The sequence below is a fragment of the Brachyistius frenatus genome, unplaced genomic scaffold (genome assembly GCF_029030835.1).
Source record: "Brachyistius frenatus isolate BFR_SWC_R1_liver_20210118 unplaced genomic scaffold, ASM2903083v1 Contig_11, whole genome shotgun sequence".
NCBI classification, from domain to species: Eukaryota; Metazoa; Chordata; class Actinopteri; family Embiotocidae; genus Brachyistius; species Brachyistius frenatus.
The window spans coordinates 3,662,155-3,678,271 of NW_027210610.1; the positions used below are offsets into that span (position 1 = coordinate 3,662,155).

Here is a 16,117-nt window from a genome sequence, read left to right on the forward strand (position 1 = left end):
CCGTTTTTATAGCAGCAGTTTTACAGCTCCATCACTATCATGAACATACTATTTTATGTGCTGTATAATATTGTCCACAATAAGTGCCCCCTATCATTTAACACAAATGATTAGCCAAATAAAAATGTAAAAATTCGGACTATTTGATGTGACAGGGACAATTAAAAAATATGACAATATCTAGCCTCCATTTTCACCATGACACAATATCTTGATGATGGACTTTTGTAAATATGGTTGTGAAGCTGTTAGTCACAGGTCATGTGCACATTAATATAAAATGGTAGAAGTGTTGAAATGTGAAAAAAGCACTTCATTGTACTCCTAAAATATTGTCAAACTTGTGATAAAACAATTTTTTTAAGGATGAATAGTGATACAACAGAGCCAGGGACAGACAGACAGAGACACACACACACACACACACACACACACACACACACACTTGTGCAACCACAAGCCTCAAGCAGAGATAAGGAACATGCTGCAGAGGTGTGATAAACTTACTTCTTTATAACACTGCACCCCTCTAGATTATATTTTCCATTCTCAAACTTGTACAATGAGTGGAGTTCCTCTTTATGAAGTGTAACTGGGCACAAAAGGGAGAGTCAAGAAATTAGCCAACATGAATAATATTAGTGTTTACAGCAAATGTATCTTCGGTTTGCTTAAGTGCATAAAACTACATAGGTTACTTGACCAGGTAGTCGTAGCAGCAAATCCCTCAGAAAGGCTCAATTTTCATGCCTTGGCAATCAACCTTTTATTTGTAAGATAAAGGATATAGCCTATTATTTTTTTTTATTTTAAAATGTCTTGCTTTAAGCAGTCTTAAATAGCCTACTGCATATGTGGGAAATTTAATTGAATCATTAGTAAGCTAAATGCCCGTAATACTGCTCATGTTCCCCAGTCTGTACTGTTATGTTCAACGTTCACTGAGAGTCTTAATTAAAATGCGCACTAAACTTTAACATGTGTAAAGTCGGTTCTCATGACAGACGCACTGTGGTAAATGTAGTCACGCAGAGTCTAAATATAGTCAAGACAGGAGCTCCGAGTGTTTTTCCACCATCATTGTTACTAATCGGTATTAACCAATGCTGTGGGTGAGCAGTCCTATTCTGAAACTGCATGTCGTGCGTCAGTTCTGTATGATAAAGTTTCACACGCATTGGTTGTTTTTTTTTTTTTGTACCGTGACTTATCAGAAGCTCTGTCCACATCCGCAAACTCTTCAGAACGTCGGCTTGATGCGCTGGAGACCATCAGCTGTGTTAACCACCCTCTTCCTCATAATGATGCGCCGCAGAGGGAACTGAACTCGCAGCTAATGTGTGCAAACCCCACGGCCGCGTTTGATTGCAGCTTTCTGTCGACTTACACTGTTTAAAGAAATTAAAGGCTGGTTGAGCGTGTCGGTCACATCCAGAGCACTTTAAGTCATATGCTGAGACCGTAAACGAGGCGGAAGTGTGAGGATGGACCCGGACAGCCCCATTTCCAGGGTGGAGAGGACTTTGTGGACCGCTTGGGTGAGTCGCAGCATCTTTTAAATTTAGTGTCTACGTGTAAGGAGATAACTGCTTTAAGTTTAAACTTTGAACCCATTACATATGGATGTAAAGTCTGTCACTTCCTGTTTGGGTCGCTCACATTTAATGAGGCTGAATGTCCATCTCTCCACCCACCACTCCCTGCCCCCGTCTGGTTTCCTGTGTGTTTTGTGCAACTTCCGCACACACACACACACACACACACACACACACACAGGACGTTTCTCTGACTCCAGTTCAAATTTGCTTTATTGTCATGACCACAACCAAGCATTCAGCTGGCAAAGAGGGTTGTTCAAGGTTTACAATCTATATTATAGACACAAAAGTATTTGTACACTTAAACATCATTTCAGTTTTTGAATCTGGCTGAGCTTGTTTTTTTTTTAATTATTATTATTATCTGGAAAAAAAAACTTTAGTTTGCACAAAGTTTAAGATTGATTTATTTATGGCTGTTCTGAAAGCAACTGTTGATTTGAAGGCTCTATTCTTACTCAGGAAAAAAAAAACATTCAGTGAAAACTTTTTCATATATGTTCATTTTACATTGCATGTTTAGCTGACCTTCTATGTACTGACTAATTGCATTTGGGTTAAGTTTCACAATATCAGAATTAATTATGGTTTACCACTCAAACACTGCCTGTATTTTGCCTTTTATTTAGCGTGAAATTAAACACTTCTTTCTACCTGCCCAGGAAATTATTTGATTTTTACAGCTGAAAGTTTGACAAACAGGAAACTCTCATATGTAACTATATCAGTAGTGATGGATGTATTTTATGTTTCAGGGCCTTGCTGCTGCTCACTATGTTGGTGTTGCCTGTAATGATGAACGCACAGATAATTATCTCTTGATACTGTGGATTACATCACCCTTAGGCATTTTGGTGCCTTTCGGCTCATTGTTTTGGTTTCACAATTAATGTTTAGATAGACGTGTTACAGACTCCATTTAAAACCATTTATGTACCCTGTTTTGCGCATTGGGGCCAAATCATGAAAGGGCCTTCCCCAAACTTGCTACAAATCTGGAAAGACGCACAAAACCAAGGGCACTGTACACAATGGTATGTGTCCAGATACTTTGGGCCATACATTTGAATCATAACTGTTTAAAAAAACAAAAACAAAAAAACAAACATTAAATGGTAGAAACTCTACCAATATGAGTGGAAACAAAGCATTGGGAAGAAATTAATGTAATCAAATTTTCTTTAATTGTCATGACGTGATACAACTCAAATATCCTATAAACGTAATACTTTCTCTTCATCTCTTTCTCAGTACTATTTCTCTGGTGCTGTAAACAGATTCTTCAGGCCACAGCCAGCTGACATCGTCAGCAGTGAGCCAAACTCCTTCCAGGGATCTGCAGTGGACAGCGAGCCTACTGGCTATGACCATGCAGAGGGTGACACCAGAGGAGGAGGAGCCAATGAGGAACTGCCACTTGCCACAGCCTCTACACTTAGATCATCTTGGCCAGTTGTTGCCTGGGAACTTTGCACTACTGATGAAGAAAGCACGCAGTACAAACCCCAGCTGAGTGGCAGCAGTGAGAGCAATGAATCTGAGGATAGTGAGGGCACAACAGAGGAACAGTTCTGCCAAACAGGAAATGATGATGGAGGGCAGCTCGTCACTAAAGGGACAAGAGCAAAAGAAGACGAACAAAAGAAAGAGATCGTAAAATGGTACACTCCTGAACAAAATGTGAATGACAAACATGAACAACATGTGAATACAGGGTCACAAAATCTTGCAGATGATGCAATGAGTGGAGACATGGAGGAAGGAAAAGCAGGTGATAAGGTGGAGACTGTGAGCACAGTGACAACAGATGATCATCTAAAAATGGACGAACTTGCGACAAAGATCCAAGTAAAGGAAGAAAAGGATAAAAGGCCCCATGAAGGTGAGTTGGAGGCAGAAGAGTCTGAGGTAAAACTCTGCACAAACACAGAAGAAGAGGACAATATGCACATGGACGATGCAGTTCCAGTGGTGACACAAGAGGAATCAGAAAACTGTGAAGGTGTGTTACAGATGGCTTCTGGACAGGAGAACAAAACAGACGAGGCAACAAAACAAGTTGAAAAACAGCTTTCAGTCGATGAAGACTTGTCAGAAGATGAGCTAATTGTTGTTGGAAGAGCGTATGTTGTCGCTGATCAGGGTGAAACTGATGAAGTTGAGAAAGAGGACAAGCGCTCGTTGGATGAGAGGGAGCAGGGTGCTGTTACTGAGGAAGAACGCATCGATGAGGCTGCAAACAACCAGACCGTAGATAAAATGTCAGAGCAGGAAAAAAGCATCAGAACAGAAGACGGCCTTGAAGAAAACATTTTAACAGAATGTGTTACAAGCAGCGGAGAAGCTGTGCAGAACGCTAAAACCTGCCGGCACACAGCTGAGGTCACAGATAAAGAACAAGAGGATGTGGTGGTCACCGAAGAGCAAAGCAAAACAAGAGAGACAGATGTGACGATAACAGACATTTCAGTCGATGAGAGACTTGTTGATAATGATCAAGTAGAAGGGGAGAGGTTCTTCAGTGAAGTAGACAACAAAGAAAGTTGTATGGAAATAGTGTGTACGACCTCCTCAGTTACGGTAAAAGCCGAAGGCGAGACTGGACAGGAAGTAAGTGGAGAGCTTGGAAATATTCCCTCAGAGAAAAGTGAAGGCCAGGTTGTTGTGTCGGGGGAACTAAACTCTTCAACATGTGAGGAAACACAAGAGGCAGTTCCTGAATACAACAATGAGCTCGGGCTCTATGAAAATACAACTCAATGGTTCCTGGAAGTAGGAGATTGGGAGGAAGTCCCGACCACTCAATTACCAGAAAAGGTGGAGAGCGAAGAACGGGAGAGTCTTCAAAACAGCGTCTGTATCCCTGGAGCGGACTACTTATTGGTGAGAGAGCTTATGCAAGAGAAACAAGAAAGCACAGAAGATATTAAGAGTAGCTCTGTGGAGGAGCAGACCGGAATACTGCACCTTACTGATACTGGACTGCCTCAAGAAACAGAGAAACCAATTTTTGAAGCCGTAATTCAAGAATCAGAACACTTATTCGACAAAGACGGAGGAAAACTGTCGGAAATCCCAATGAAGACGGAGGTCAGACACTTCGAAAAGGAATTTGAGACACATGTTTGCTCAGGAGCTGAAATTAAAACAACAGAAGAGCTGCATGATGGGACTGAAGAGATATTGGTGAACTTTGGAAAAGATGAAGGGTTATGTGATTCCCAAGAAGCTGAATCTGCTGGTGATGGCTGTGCGAGGAGAGAAGCTGAGGAAGTGTTTGGATTTGCTGATGAAACTTTAAAACTCCTTGAAGTTGACGTTCAGCAGATGAAAAAGTCAAGCTCCCTTCAGGAACTGGTACATACCACGGATTCAGAGCAAAACGGCAACAGGAACCCGAGTTTGCGAGAAGACATTACTGAATCTGTCTTCTTGAAACACTCAGTTGAGATTGAGCCTAGATTACTTGACGATAGTCCTGTGGGAATGAAAGATGCAGTGATGGATATGGAAGGGAAAGGTTATGTAGATGAAGAGGAGGAAGCAGAAGATGAAATCAAGAACAAAATGAAAATGGATCTACATCTGCAGGTAGCAGGAATGGCAACTGAGCTAACCACAAATACTTTGATTTTAGAGTCTGAACTATCTAGACAAGTTGACGCACAACAGATAACAAATCAATACCCGGACAGAGCATTTGAGATAAGTGAGAGAGAGACGATAACAGACACTGAAGCAGCTGATGAATCAAAGACAACAGAGCCTAAACCAAAAGATTTACCCGTGATGTCAGCAGAGGAAACGGCAAAACATGAGACAGAATCAGAGGAGAGCTACACAGAGGAACCTCGTATCTTTGTCAGTGGACAAAATCAAGATGTTATTGATGAAGAAATCCTTGATTTGTGGATAGAGACTGCAATGTCAGAGAACACTGATGGTATTCAAGAAGGGCCTGAGCCAGGGAAACAGATGGACACCACAACAGACAGATTAAATGAGGAACGAGGTGAAATATCATCAGAGAAGAAGAAGGAGAAGCAAGTAGAGTCAAATTCAGGAGAACCTGGATTAGTAAGCGACACAGAAATGTCCTCATCCACAGTTGAGTCTGGATTTCTGGACCAGTCTCTCAGTGAATATGGTGCTCAAAACAGTGAAACTCGGCTACTAAAATCAAGCAGCGGCTCACTTCAAGGTATCCATGACATGTTGGATAGCATTTCAGAATCAGCCGACATGTCGGACGTCTCTGCGCCACAACCCAACTCTGAATCTCAGAATATACTGATGGAGGAAACAGCTGAGACGGTGCAGGCTTACCTGATAGAAGAGGGATCAATCACCGAGACTGGATTTTACCCCAACTCAGGAGTTTCATCACCAGAGGAGAGGCATCTAAATCAGGAATCTGATATGTCAGAAGAAAAAACAGATGAAGAAGTAGTTGAATTAGTGGAGACTGAAACCAGATCACAGGAAAAGACTGAATGGAAAGACAGTGAAGGAGCAGATGTTACATCACTGACAGAAATAAGCGCTCTTTTATGCGATGAGAAAACAAAAGTTGAAGATGAGCCTGTTGAGATGATTGTGTCTAATTCCTCAGAAGAAATCCAACCCAAAGAAACATCTACATCTAGAAGTGGCTCCGAGGCTTCGTCAGAGGAGGAAATAGTGTCGACAGAAACTGATTCACAAATCAACATCTGGACTGAATCCGAGGGGACCTTTCCGAAGTTGTTCTGCTCAGAAGATATTACTGAGTCATTACCTTGGCTAAACAAGCCAAAGTCTGAAGACCAGAATGAGGTATCTTTTCTAAATGGCATAAAAATATCTTATTAAATAATGAATACATTTTGGATTCAGCTGTTTGTCTTATTTTGTTTTTTGTCAATGCAGGTGGATGCCCGCTTGCTGGACTTCACTGTTCAAAGGTCACGAATTGCTGTTAAAAACCCTCATGTAAGACCACCCAAAAATCCCCGCGCCCTGCTGCATATGCCCTCAGCAGATCCCATGCCCTCTTCACATGTGCCAGTCAAATTCCCCACCCGTGGGCCTTTAGGAGGCTTGGGTGTTGGAATAAAACTGCCTGGTAGGTCACTTGGAGAGATAAGCCACTACCTTCAGTCTTTAAGGTCCAGTTTTTTTGTCATGATCTGTAAATAATGTTGCATGTTTTTCTTTTTTTCTTTTTAGGGCTCGGTGCAGGTTTTCCTGTTTTAAAAAAGACACAGAGGGTGGTGAGAGAAGAAAATACCCAGGAAACTCTCTCTCAGGTACAATTATTACTCTTCCTGTTTCTTCTTATTTTTAGAGGAACACGTGATTAAAATGTCACAATATCAACAGGAACCTGAGACAAAGGCAGAAGAGAAGAGTGACACTCCCAAACAGGATGAGGTGCAACACAGACCTAAATGGATGCCACCAAGAAATCCAGGGTAAAACAACAACAACTAAAAGTCTCAGAGCACAAAAGAAGCATCTTATGTTCAAGCTTTTTCTGATTCTTAGTTTTGTCATGTCTCCCCAGATTTGGAAATCCACTTATGTCTGAGCTGAAGACCAAACTGAAGAAAACCCCCAAAGAGTGAGAAGAATCATTGGAGCACTTTGTGAATATCTGGATATAATATAGAAATGGTTTTATTTTTGTTTATCAAACTGAATGAATGCAGTGATGAAATGTCCATTGTGTCACTTCCTTGTCCAGTGTTCGGCTTTTATAATAAAGCATACCTGAAACAGGAATGGTATTTTCTTTCATGCAAAGTGGTATTACCTGTCCTCACTGAGTTTTTAGCAAACACAATTGTCATAGCTCAAATGTCAGTGACAAAAACAACACACAAAGGACTACAACAAAACAGAAGAATCAATATTACCCAGCATGAATGGTCTCAGTTTTTATATTTCAATTTTATTTCAATTCAATTTAAATTGTATTTATATAGTGCCAAATCACAACACAGGTTATTTCATGGCACTTAACACATTAAAGTCCTTACAGCAAGACTTTACAATAAATATTTGTCATGCTGGATGATTAGAAATTTAAGGAAACACATTACATATCTAAGTCACGGTCTATGTTCTAAGTAAGTTGTTGGCCCACAAAAACGGATTCTCTGCCATTCTAAAATATAAAAATATATATATATAAATATATGGGTCTATTTTAATTATGGCCCTACTTTCAGACGACGAAAGTTCAATGACTATATTTAATTTGTTATGTAGGCAGTAGATGGCAATGTTGCTCCATCGTGTGAAACACTCACCCACCAGTAGATACACGAAGAAGAATCCCTGCGCAATGATTGGTTGGAATTGTCGAATGAGCTTGAAGCAAACTGACATTTGAACTGAAGCGGCGCTGCTGTGGTCGGGACTTCGTGAAATTCCCGATGTTTTTCTGGCATTCAGTGGACTTTAACGTACAAGTGTTTCTCGAAACAGACTTGAATTACGGGAGGACTATTTGAAATATCTTCACAAACATAAACGGCCACCAGGAAGTGCGTGTTGATGGGTAAATAAATGCTTTTTTTTTTTTTTTTCCGTTTTACTATCTAGCGTTACGCAACAAACATGAGCTTAACATCGATCGGGACTGTGTCTCGTATTTCAAGCATAACATCAATAATTTAACCGTTTAATCTAAAATGTTGCATGTGGATGTTAACCTGCCTTGTCTGTGATCTTTCTCTGTCTGCTAAAGTTGCCATGTTTTTGTATTTTCGGCCTGTTGTTCTTTAACGTTCAGTCATACAGCTCCAATACGCAACGTACTACTACTGGTATGATCATCCTTAGCTGTCAGTGCTAAATTACATGCTAGATATGGATGACCCTGTTCAGGGGTATTTAGTTGGCTTTGCTTTAGAATTAAAACCTTGTTTGCACCCTTTTATGTACCTTGTGGATTTTACCCGCTTGCTATTTCACTAACTTGTCTGTATTAGTCTGTGAAGCCATTTTGAATCAGAGCAGGACAAGTGTGGCCAAGTTTACGTGATCATAAATGTCTTGCATTGAATGAAACCTTTTAATCCACAGGCAGCAGGCACAGAGCATCTGAAGACACCTGAAAAGATGCATCAAAAAGTCTGAGTATTGTGCGCCGTTTCCAAAAACGCAAGAAGACCCTATGTTGTTTGTGTGAAAGCAAAAATCGTACATCATGGCCAACAAAACAACTGCACAAGCCTCGTGTATTCAGGGGAGTCCAGAGGCTGATGAATGCTGCGAAAACATTCCACCTGGAGTCACTGCTGCAGCTGGGACGTCAAAGCTCAAAGTCCCCGTAAAAGATATCATGGAATACTCCTCCATGCAGCCGCATGAAGAAAACAAAACCCTGTCTGACGCTTGCACCTTTTCAACACCAGCTCCAACTGGCGGCAGTTGTCGAGGCAAGGCAAAACCACGCTTCTCTAATTTTTCCTCTGCTCTAATGCCAATTTTAAAATTCTCAAATGTTGGCAGCAAATGTCCGTCTCCAGAGGCTTTCAAACATGGGAACAATCCTCTTCTGACAGTTCCTCAGACAGGTTGTTTTGCCTCCAGCAGTCACACTGGGCGAGTATTAAGTGGTATGGATGCTCATGTGAGCTGGCTGCATGATGAAAAATTGCCAGATATTACTCTCTTTGACGATTCCATGATGGAGATGACCAGAAATGATTCTGCTTTTCCTGACAGCGAACCTGCAACACCCAAGATTGAGGGCAACACTTTCCAACCCACCCAGTTGAGCTCTTCCACTGATTTAAACTCCCCTGTTCCAATTTCCTGCCCACAGAATATGACACATGATTCCTCCCAATCTAAGATTAGCATTACCAAAGAGAATGAAGAAAAGAGTGAGGCAACGAATCAGGCTAGTTCATGTGATGTAAAGGACTTAACGTTTCAGAGCCATTCCCTGAACAAATCTAAGGGCAATTCTACATTACAAGAAGCTGTTGCTACAACTTTTCAACTCCAGAATAACAATTTCGATTGTAAACCTCCTACGAAGCAGAATGACACAATAGCTTTGTCAGAAACTAGTGACTGTCACCAGAGCACTGTGGGCAAGCCCTCACCTCCTCAAGTCTGTAAAGCAATCACGGGCACGAAACAAAATAATCCTGAACTCCACCCTCCTGCGCCGTCAAAACTTGTTGGGACAGCAGCTCGTATGGACCGTAATGCCAAGATGGTTGAAACCCCTGAGAGGAAGAATGCTTCCGTGTACCGGCTGGATGATATACACTTTCAAGAAATTACTCTCCTTGAGGTGACACGTGATTCAGAGCTTTCGCCAGTGGGGCAGTCCTCAATGGAAATCACACAGGGTTCTCCACCACTTGATAGTTTGAAAAACAGCAGAACTCTGGCAGAGCTAAGCGGACAATTTGTGGCAGAGCTCGGCAGATTGCACATGAATCAAAGTGAAGAATTGTCATGTAAAATTGTTCAACCCGACAGGCATGGGGGGGGAAATGTAATTAAAGCTTCCTTGGAAGTAACTCAGAATATTACAATGGACAGTGTTCTGGAAAACAGTGGATCTTCATCAGAGCCCAGTGGACAAACTGTGGAGAAGTTTCAAACTTCAGCTGAAGAAAGAACTGAACCTGCTTATATTACTCTTGACATAACCTCCTCTAGTGACATGTCTGCTCAGAGTGCACAGCTCTGTGCTTCTGCCATGGATTGTAACACGAGTTCAAAAGCAGTCCCCTCAGAGCTGCATGGTGAACCGGCGGACACTCCTGTTACTGTGGAAGCTGGCAATGAAGAGCTACTTACCAGCCATGACACTGAGTCGACCAGGAGGGTGTCACAATCAAGCCCAAAAACGGCCGGGGCTGCGAAAAGCACATTAACTATCGTGCAATCCTCCAACTTGAGTGCCTCCTCTGATTTAAACTCTACTGCTCCGACTTCCAGCCCTCGGGATAAAACACAGGATCTTCCTACATCTAACGAAAAGAGTCTGAATGTGGCGAGAGAGATTACAGATCAAGCAAATTCAGTCACCACTGAAACATCCCTCACGATGAACCCAAATTGCTCAGCTGTAAATGAAAGCAATTCACACGTTGTGCAGAACACGACTTTTGACAGACATTCTCTTCAAAAGTCCAGTGGTGACACTCTCTTAGAGGAAACTCCGACCAATCCCCTCCTCAACACTTTCAACTGTAAAGCTCCCTTTAAAAACAACGGCACACTAACTTTGTCAGAAATGAGTTCAAGTGACAGCCACCTTGTCACTTTGGACAAGCCTTCCTCTCCTCAAGTCTGTAATCTAACCACTAGCCTTAAAGACAACACTCCTGAAGTCCACCCTGCTGACCTGTCAAAGCAAAATACTGCTACAGACCTTAGTGGCGAGGTGGTTAAGACCCCTGAAGCAAATCCTGTTTCTGAGGTAGCTTCTGGATCTGGTAGACGTCAGACTGAGGATCATTCACAGTCAGGTTTCCCTATGAGAGATGGTCTGTCCAACAGTTTAAACCATCAAAGCATGAATTCAGAGAACATAAAAGAAAACACGTTCAATTTGGATGACACGTTAGACTTAAGGCCAGACTCCCTGTTTACTTCAACGCCGATGCTGAGCTGTAAAATATTCACTGTTGAGCGAGAGAAGGGAAAAACCCTCGGAGCGCAGAAAAAACTGTATGGGGATGGCGCCCGTAAGGCAGCTGGTCAGGTACCATCGGGTATTCCATCGAACCTAGTCTCTGACCGTAAAACTTTCTTGACGCAACCTGCTGTTAAATCCCATTTGCCTACTTCGAAAGCCACGTTCCAGCTGTTGAAGTACAAGCAAGCCTTCGCACTTCCAGGACCAACATCAGGTCTGCCAATGACGAGGCGAAGAACCCAGGCAGAGGCTGTAAGAAATGCTGCTTCTTCTGACGCACCCCGGACGGTAGGACTTTAACGTTCTTTAATGTCTTTTTGCAAGTTTGCAAAATGTTGATAGAATCTTCTGTTTATTGAAATAGATCTGATGACCTCATGACTCATAAAAAAAAAAAAGTGGATTCAGCAAATGAAACTGACATGAGGTCATCCACTTTTTTTAGGAGTCATACCAGACATCTTTTTATTACACAAGCACTGGCTGCATGTATTGATGACGGTCTGTCTCTGAAATCCTCTGGTTTTGTGTATTCAAGGCCACAGGAATATCAAGCACCGACAACTTACTCACAGCAGGTAGGCAGTGTGTATTTTTGTTTTCAGAAAGGCTTCCCGTTTTATCTTTTATACTTATTAGGGATAAATTATAAGAAAACTGGGATAAGAATTTCTCCGATTTTTTTTTCTAATGAAATATTTTAAATGTGTGGGGTTTTTTTTTAAGATTTGTATTTCTGTTCTTAACTTTGGTTTTGTTTTTAGCTACATATAGTGCAGCATCGGAGTCTGACTTATACTGGATTTTTGGGGTTGATACCAATATTAGGAAATAAATAAAATTCTGATATAAATAAATATGGGTGATATTCTTCGTGTATGTTCACATACAGTATAAGCACACATTACATTTCACAAATGTAGTTTTCAAACACTTGACACATAGCTTTACTGGGAATTTAATAATTATATTTTATAACTTTAAAAAAACAAATAATTTTGAATTCAACCCAAATGTTTCTTTCTGCATTATGTTTTTGTTTTTTTTGGCTTTAATATCTGCCAATATAATCTGCCGTCTGATATATTAGTCACTCTCAATACAGTATAATACCCTTTTGAATGAGTGGGGTGTGTATGTGCACAGTATCCACTGTCCACACTGTCTTCCTTCTCTGCTGCTGTCAGGATCCAAACCGCTCAATTCTGGCCTGCGGAGACTGAGTGGAGTTCCACCGAGCGTCCAGAGAGTTGCACCGGGTCTCAGGCTGCTACCAGCAAGAACCAGTACACTAACTTCAAGTTCTGACAAACTCTGTGGACCTGCAGGTACTCTCACAGTCGTCAGACGAGGGGTCCCACCTATCGTATTGTTAATATTTGTATTGTCATAATATTTATTACGTTAAACAAAATCATATTGTGATAATGGATATTTTGGCTTGTCGATTTCATGATATCATACTGTTTACATAGCGTAACAGTACATGCGTTACGTGCATTACGCAGCTTCACAGATGAACTGCTGCGTATGTAAAACTTCTTTTCAGTTGTATGTTCTTGAAATTAATAATGAAATATTTTTGGGGGTATTTTGTCAAAACAAGAATATTGTTATTGCAGAAATACTATTGTGATAATATTTTAGTGCCATATCGTCCACCTCAACTTCAGACTGTATGCTTTGACTGTTTTTTCTGCTATTGAGCTCTTCTTGAAGCAAAACTGGAAAAAGTTTGTTTCAGTAGGCTTTCAGTAAAAGCATAGCCATCATTTAATTGAAAGGGTCTTTTAAATATAGTAATAATGTAATAATAAATATTGTTTTCTTTCTTTATACGCATACAGCTGCCAACCCTGTGACGAAGACTGCACAAGCGAAGAAGCACCCTTTAGCCAGAGGGGAAGCTTTGCCGTTATTGAAGAGAAAGAAAATGGGTAAATATTGATTTGCTGCAACAGCATGCTGTGATAACACAGCTGTGTCAACAAATCCTCCAACTAAAACTGTACAACACAATCTGAAAAAAAAAATATTCTTTGCTCAATAAATAACTACAATTTAAAGGTAAGTTACTGTATGTCTGCCTCACACTTCTATTCCTCATCTTTTCAGATGCTGTCGTACCATCAGTTAATGCCGAAACCTCAACATCGGCCTGTGATGCTACTAACAGAGCCAGAAACCTGAAACAGCCCACAACCACTCAGAGAGCTTTGCCAGCTAAAACCCAAAGAGACGGTAGGTGTTAGGACTGCATCACACTACTGTTATGTACAAACGATTCAGGTGTGATATGATTTGTGGTTGCTGGAGTTGTTGTTTTATTTCTTTTAGTTCTCTCGGATACATGGTCCTTATCGCATGCTTTTCAGATGCTGCAGTGCCGGCAAGTTCTGCAGAATCCTCAACATTGTGTGACGCTGCCAGCAGAGCCAGAGCCCTAAAACCGCATGGAGGCAGCCACAGAGCTCTGCCAGCTAAACCTCAAGGCCATGGTAAGTCTGGAGTACTGTGGTACGAAACTCAGAGGGCCTGTCTGGTGTATTTTCTAATTGTTTTTTTGTTTTTTTTGGTAAATGGAGCCATTTTGGTTCCATCCATCTTGTACTTAGCGATTTGTCTGAAGGGAAGTTGTTTGTTTTCTGAATTGTGTGCTCCATTATCACCTGTTTCCAGTTCTTACAACTGCTGACATCAGACAACAACAGGGATAAATGTTTTCTGATGCCAGCGTTTCCATGAGTAATGCTTGTCCCTATAGTTGTGACAACAAATTATTATATTTGCTGTATATATGATGAACACATGTATAAAAACAAACTGTCACAGTGTATGAATTTCTACTGTAAGACAGAGTGACGGCGTCACGCATTAAGAAAGACATTAATAAGAAAGTAACTCTCAAAGACTCTAGGGACCAGTTTGACAATTTCATATGAGGATAACAACTACTGCACTCACCACCAGGACCATAAAGCATTGACTCAAAGAAGCAGGAGTAACATACAAGTTATAAATAACTGATTTACAGGTGATAAAAAGTGGAAAGTAAAGGATTATTTGACAGACACCCGAACCTGAGTGATGTAATGATTCAAATTGTGTTGCAGGTTGTGCCAACTGTGTCGTGTTCGAACGGCATCTCAAAGTGAAAACAGAAGAAATAAAGAGACTGAATGAAGGTATGCTTTAAAATACAACATGCTGCCACTGTCTGAAATATCTGAAAGTTATCTGTGTTTTTGTGCAAAATATCTGGAAATTTTGTAGAATAAATATGTTTATTTGGCAGATTTCCATTTGATTTGCCTAATTAGATGGCTGACACCGCATGTTAGCTTCTTCAGATGAACAGTTCAATGTACTTCACACAAAACGATGGCTGCAGATTTTATCCTCATCACTTACAATGGCACTGTAGGAAGTGTTCTTTGATATTCGGTATAGACATGGGGAGCGATTAGAGCAAGCAAAACCCGTTTCATTCTTTATATGGTCACCTGTCTACTGTTCAAGACCAGTGATGAGAAGTAACTAAGTACATTACACAAGTGGAATTTTGAGGTACTTGTACTTCACTCAGGGATTTCCATTTGATGCCTGCAGGGAGGCAATTATTGTACTTTCTACTAAACTACATTTATGTCACAGTTTTAGCTACTTTTCAGATGAAGATTTGACATAATGGTTAATATAACAAGCTTTTAAAATACAATACATGATTAAACAGTAAACCCATGGTTTCCAAAGGTGGAAGCTAATGATTATTTGACAGATATTTTGTCCTCTGTAATGTAATGATTCAAACTGTGTTGCAGGTTGTGGCATGCTTGAAGAGCAACTCAGAGTGAAATCAGAGGAAATCAGGAGGTTGAAAGAAGGTATCACTTGGTGTTTGTTTTTTTTTATTATTTTTTTTTTTTATCTTGATTCAGTTTCTACAGATGATTTAGAAAATATGCTTTTGAAATGAAAGCAATGTTTATCTGTACCGCTCAGTTAGAAGTACGTATTTGAAAGACTCCGCTCTTTACTCCATCAGATCTTATTGTAGTTGCCTCATCAGGTCTGATCAGTGACGATTGGCTCTTATGCTTTCCAACTGTTTTTTTTTTGTTTTTTTTTGGTTGATTTTTAGTTATTGTGTAATTATGTCAAAATCCTGATTTTCCTTTATTTTGTTAAATGTTTAAGAGTTTGTTATTGATTAATGTTTCTTTTTTTCCCCCAGAGCTGCTAAAGTACAGTAAACAAGACGAAGAATGCTGATGTTCCATTGCAGTCCCAAAGTTAATGTTTCACAGCACAGTTGTCATTTAAAAAATGTTACATTTCACCTGTAAAATTATATTAAATAAAACAATTTTAAGAAGAAAAATGCTTAAATGCAACACAGCTTTACTCACTGAAGTATTTTAAAAATATATATATAATATACGTTATTAATCTCTTCATTGTAGAATAGTGGCTTTTGTTGACCAGTTATTCCTTTTTAAAATATGGTCTGATATAACATGCTCACAGGAAAACTCCAGTAGGATACGTTTTTTTTTTACCCCTCATTATATTTTGCCTTAGTCATTTAACAACAACAATACTGAAAGCAGGAAAAGGTGTCGCGTGTGGAGAAGTTCAAAATGGTGTGTTTAAGGTGCTCTTTACTAGGGACCGTACAAATACAGAAAGAAGGAAAAAGTCCAATCACCTGGCAACAAATAAAACACATTTTTTTCAGATGGCTACTTCATAGTGAAATTCTAAAAACAAGGTGCTTACACACATTAAAACAACAGCCGTCTACATGTAAACAGCTATCTGAATAAAGTTGCTATGTTTTGCCAGCCTTGGACTTTTTTTTTCT

General features: G+C 40.3%; 2 protein-coding genes across 2 annotated transcripts; both read left to right on the plus strand.

Moving 5' to 3' along the window:
* Positions 1-563: 563 nt before the first annotated feature.
* On the plus strand, positions 564-7,361 carry LOC138616975 (enolase-phosphatase E1). Its single transcript, XM_069691602.1, has 6 exons — positions 564-1,538; positions 2,850-6,413; positions 6,507-6,702; positions 6,807-6,886; positions 6,960-7,051; positions 7,144-7,361. Exons 1-6 carry the CDS (start codon positions 1,485-1,487, stop codon positions 7,202-7,204), a joined length of 4,047 nt encoding a protein of 1,348 aa, XP_069547703.1. The 5' UTR covers positions 564-1,484; the 3' UTR covers positions 7,205-7,361.
* A 1,521-nt stretch (positions 7,362-8,882) lies between these two features.
* Positions 8,883-15,801, plus strand: LOC138616981 (uncharacterized). Its single transcript, XM_069691610.1, has 9 exons — positions 8,883-11,541; positions 11,792-11,831; positions 12,441-12,581; positions 13,101-13,190; positions 13,369-13,494; positions 13,629-13,751; positions 14,367-14,438; positions 15,075-15,137; positions 15,488-15,801. Exons 1-9 carry the CDS (start codon positions 8,929-8,931, stop codon positions 15,523-15,525), a joined length of 3,306 nt encoding a protein of 1,101 aa, XP_069547711.1. The 5' UTR covers positions 8,883-8,928; the 3' UTR covers positions 15,526-15,801.
* The last annotated feature ends 316 nt before the right edge of the window (positions 15,802-16,117 follow it).

What these genes read in the sequence shown, in the direction of transcription:
- LOC138616981 (XM_069691610.1), top strand. Translation starts at nt 8,929, where the DNA reads ATGGAATACTCCTCCATGCAGCCGCATGAAGAAAACAAAACCCTGTCT. An exon ending in CGACAACTTACTCACAGCAG is followed by an intron (nt 11,832 to 12,440) that starts GTAGGCAGTGTG and finishes TGCTGCTGTCAG; the next exon opens with GATCCAAACCGCTCAATTCT. An exon ending in ATTGAAGAGAAAGAAAATGG is followed by an intron (nt 13,191 to 13,368) that starts GTAAATATTGAT and finishes TCATCTTTTCAG; the next exon opens with ATGCTGTCGTACCATCAGTT.
- LOC138616975 (XM_069691602.1), top strand. Translation starts at nt 1,485, where the DNA reads ATGGACCCGGACAGCCCCATTTCCAGGGTGGAGAGGACTTTGTGGACC. An exon ending in GGACTTTGTGGACCGCTTGG is followed by an intron (nt 1,539 to 2,849) that starts GTGAGTCGCAGC and finishes TCTCTTTCTCAG; the next exon opens with TACTATTTCTCTGGTGCTGT. An exon ending in CCCAGGAAACTCTCTCTCAG is followed by an intron (nt 6,887 to 6,959) that starts GTACAATTATTA and finishes CAATATCAACAG; the next exon opens with GAACCTGAGACAAAGGCAGA.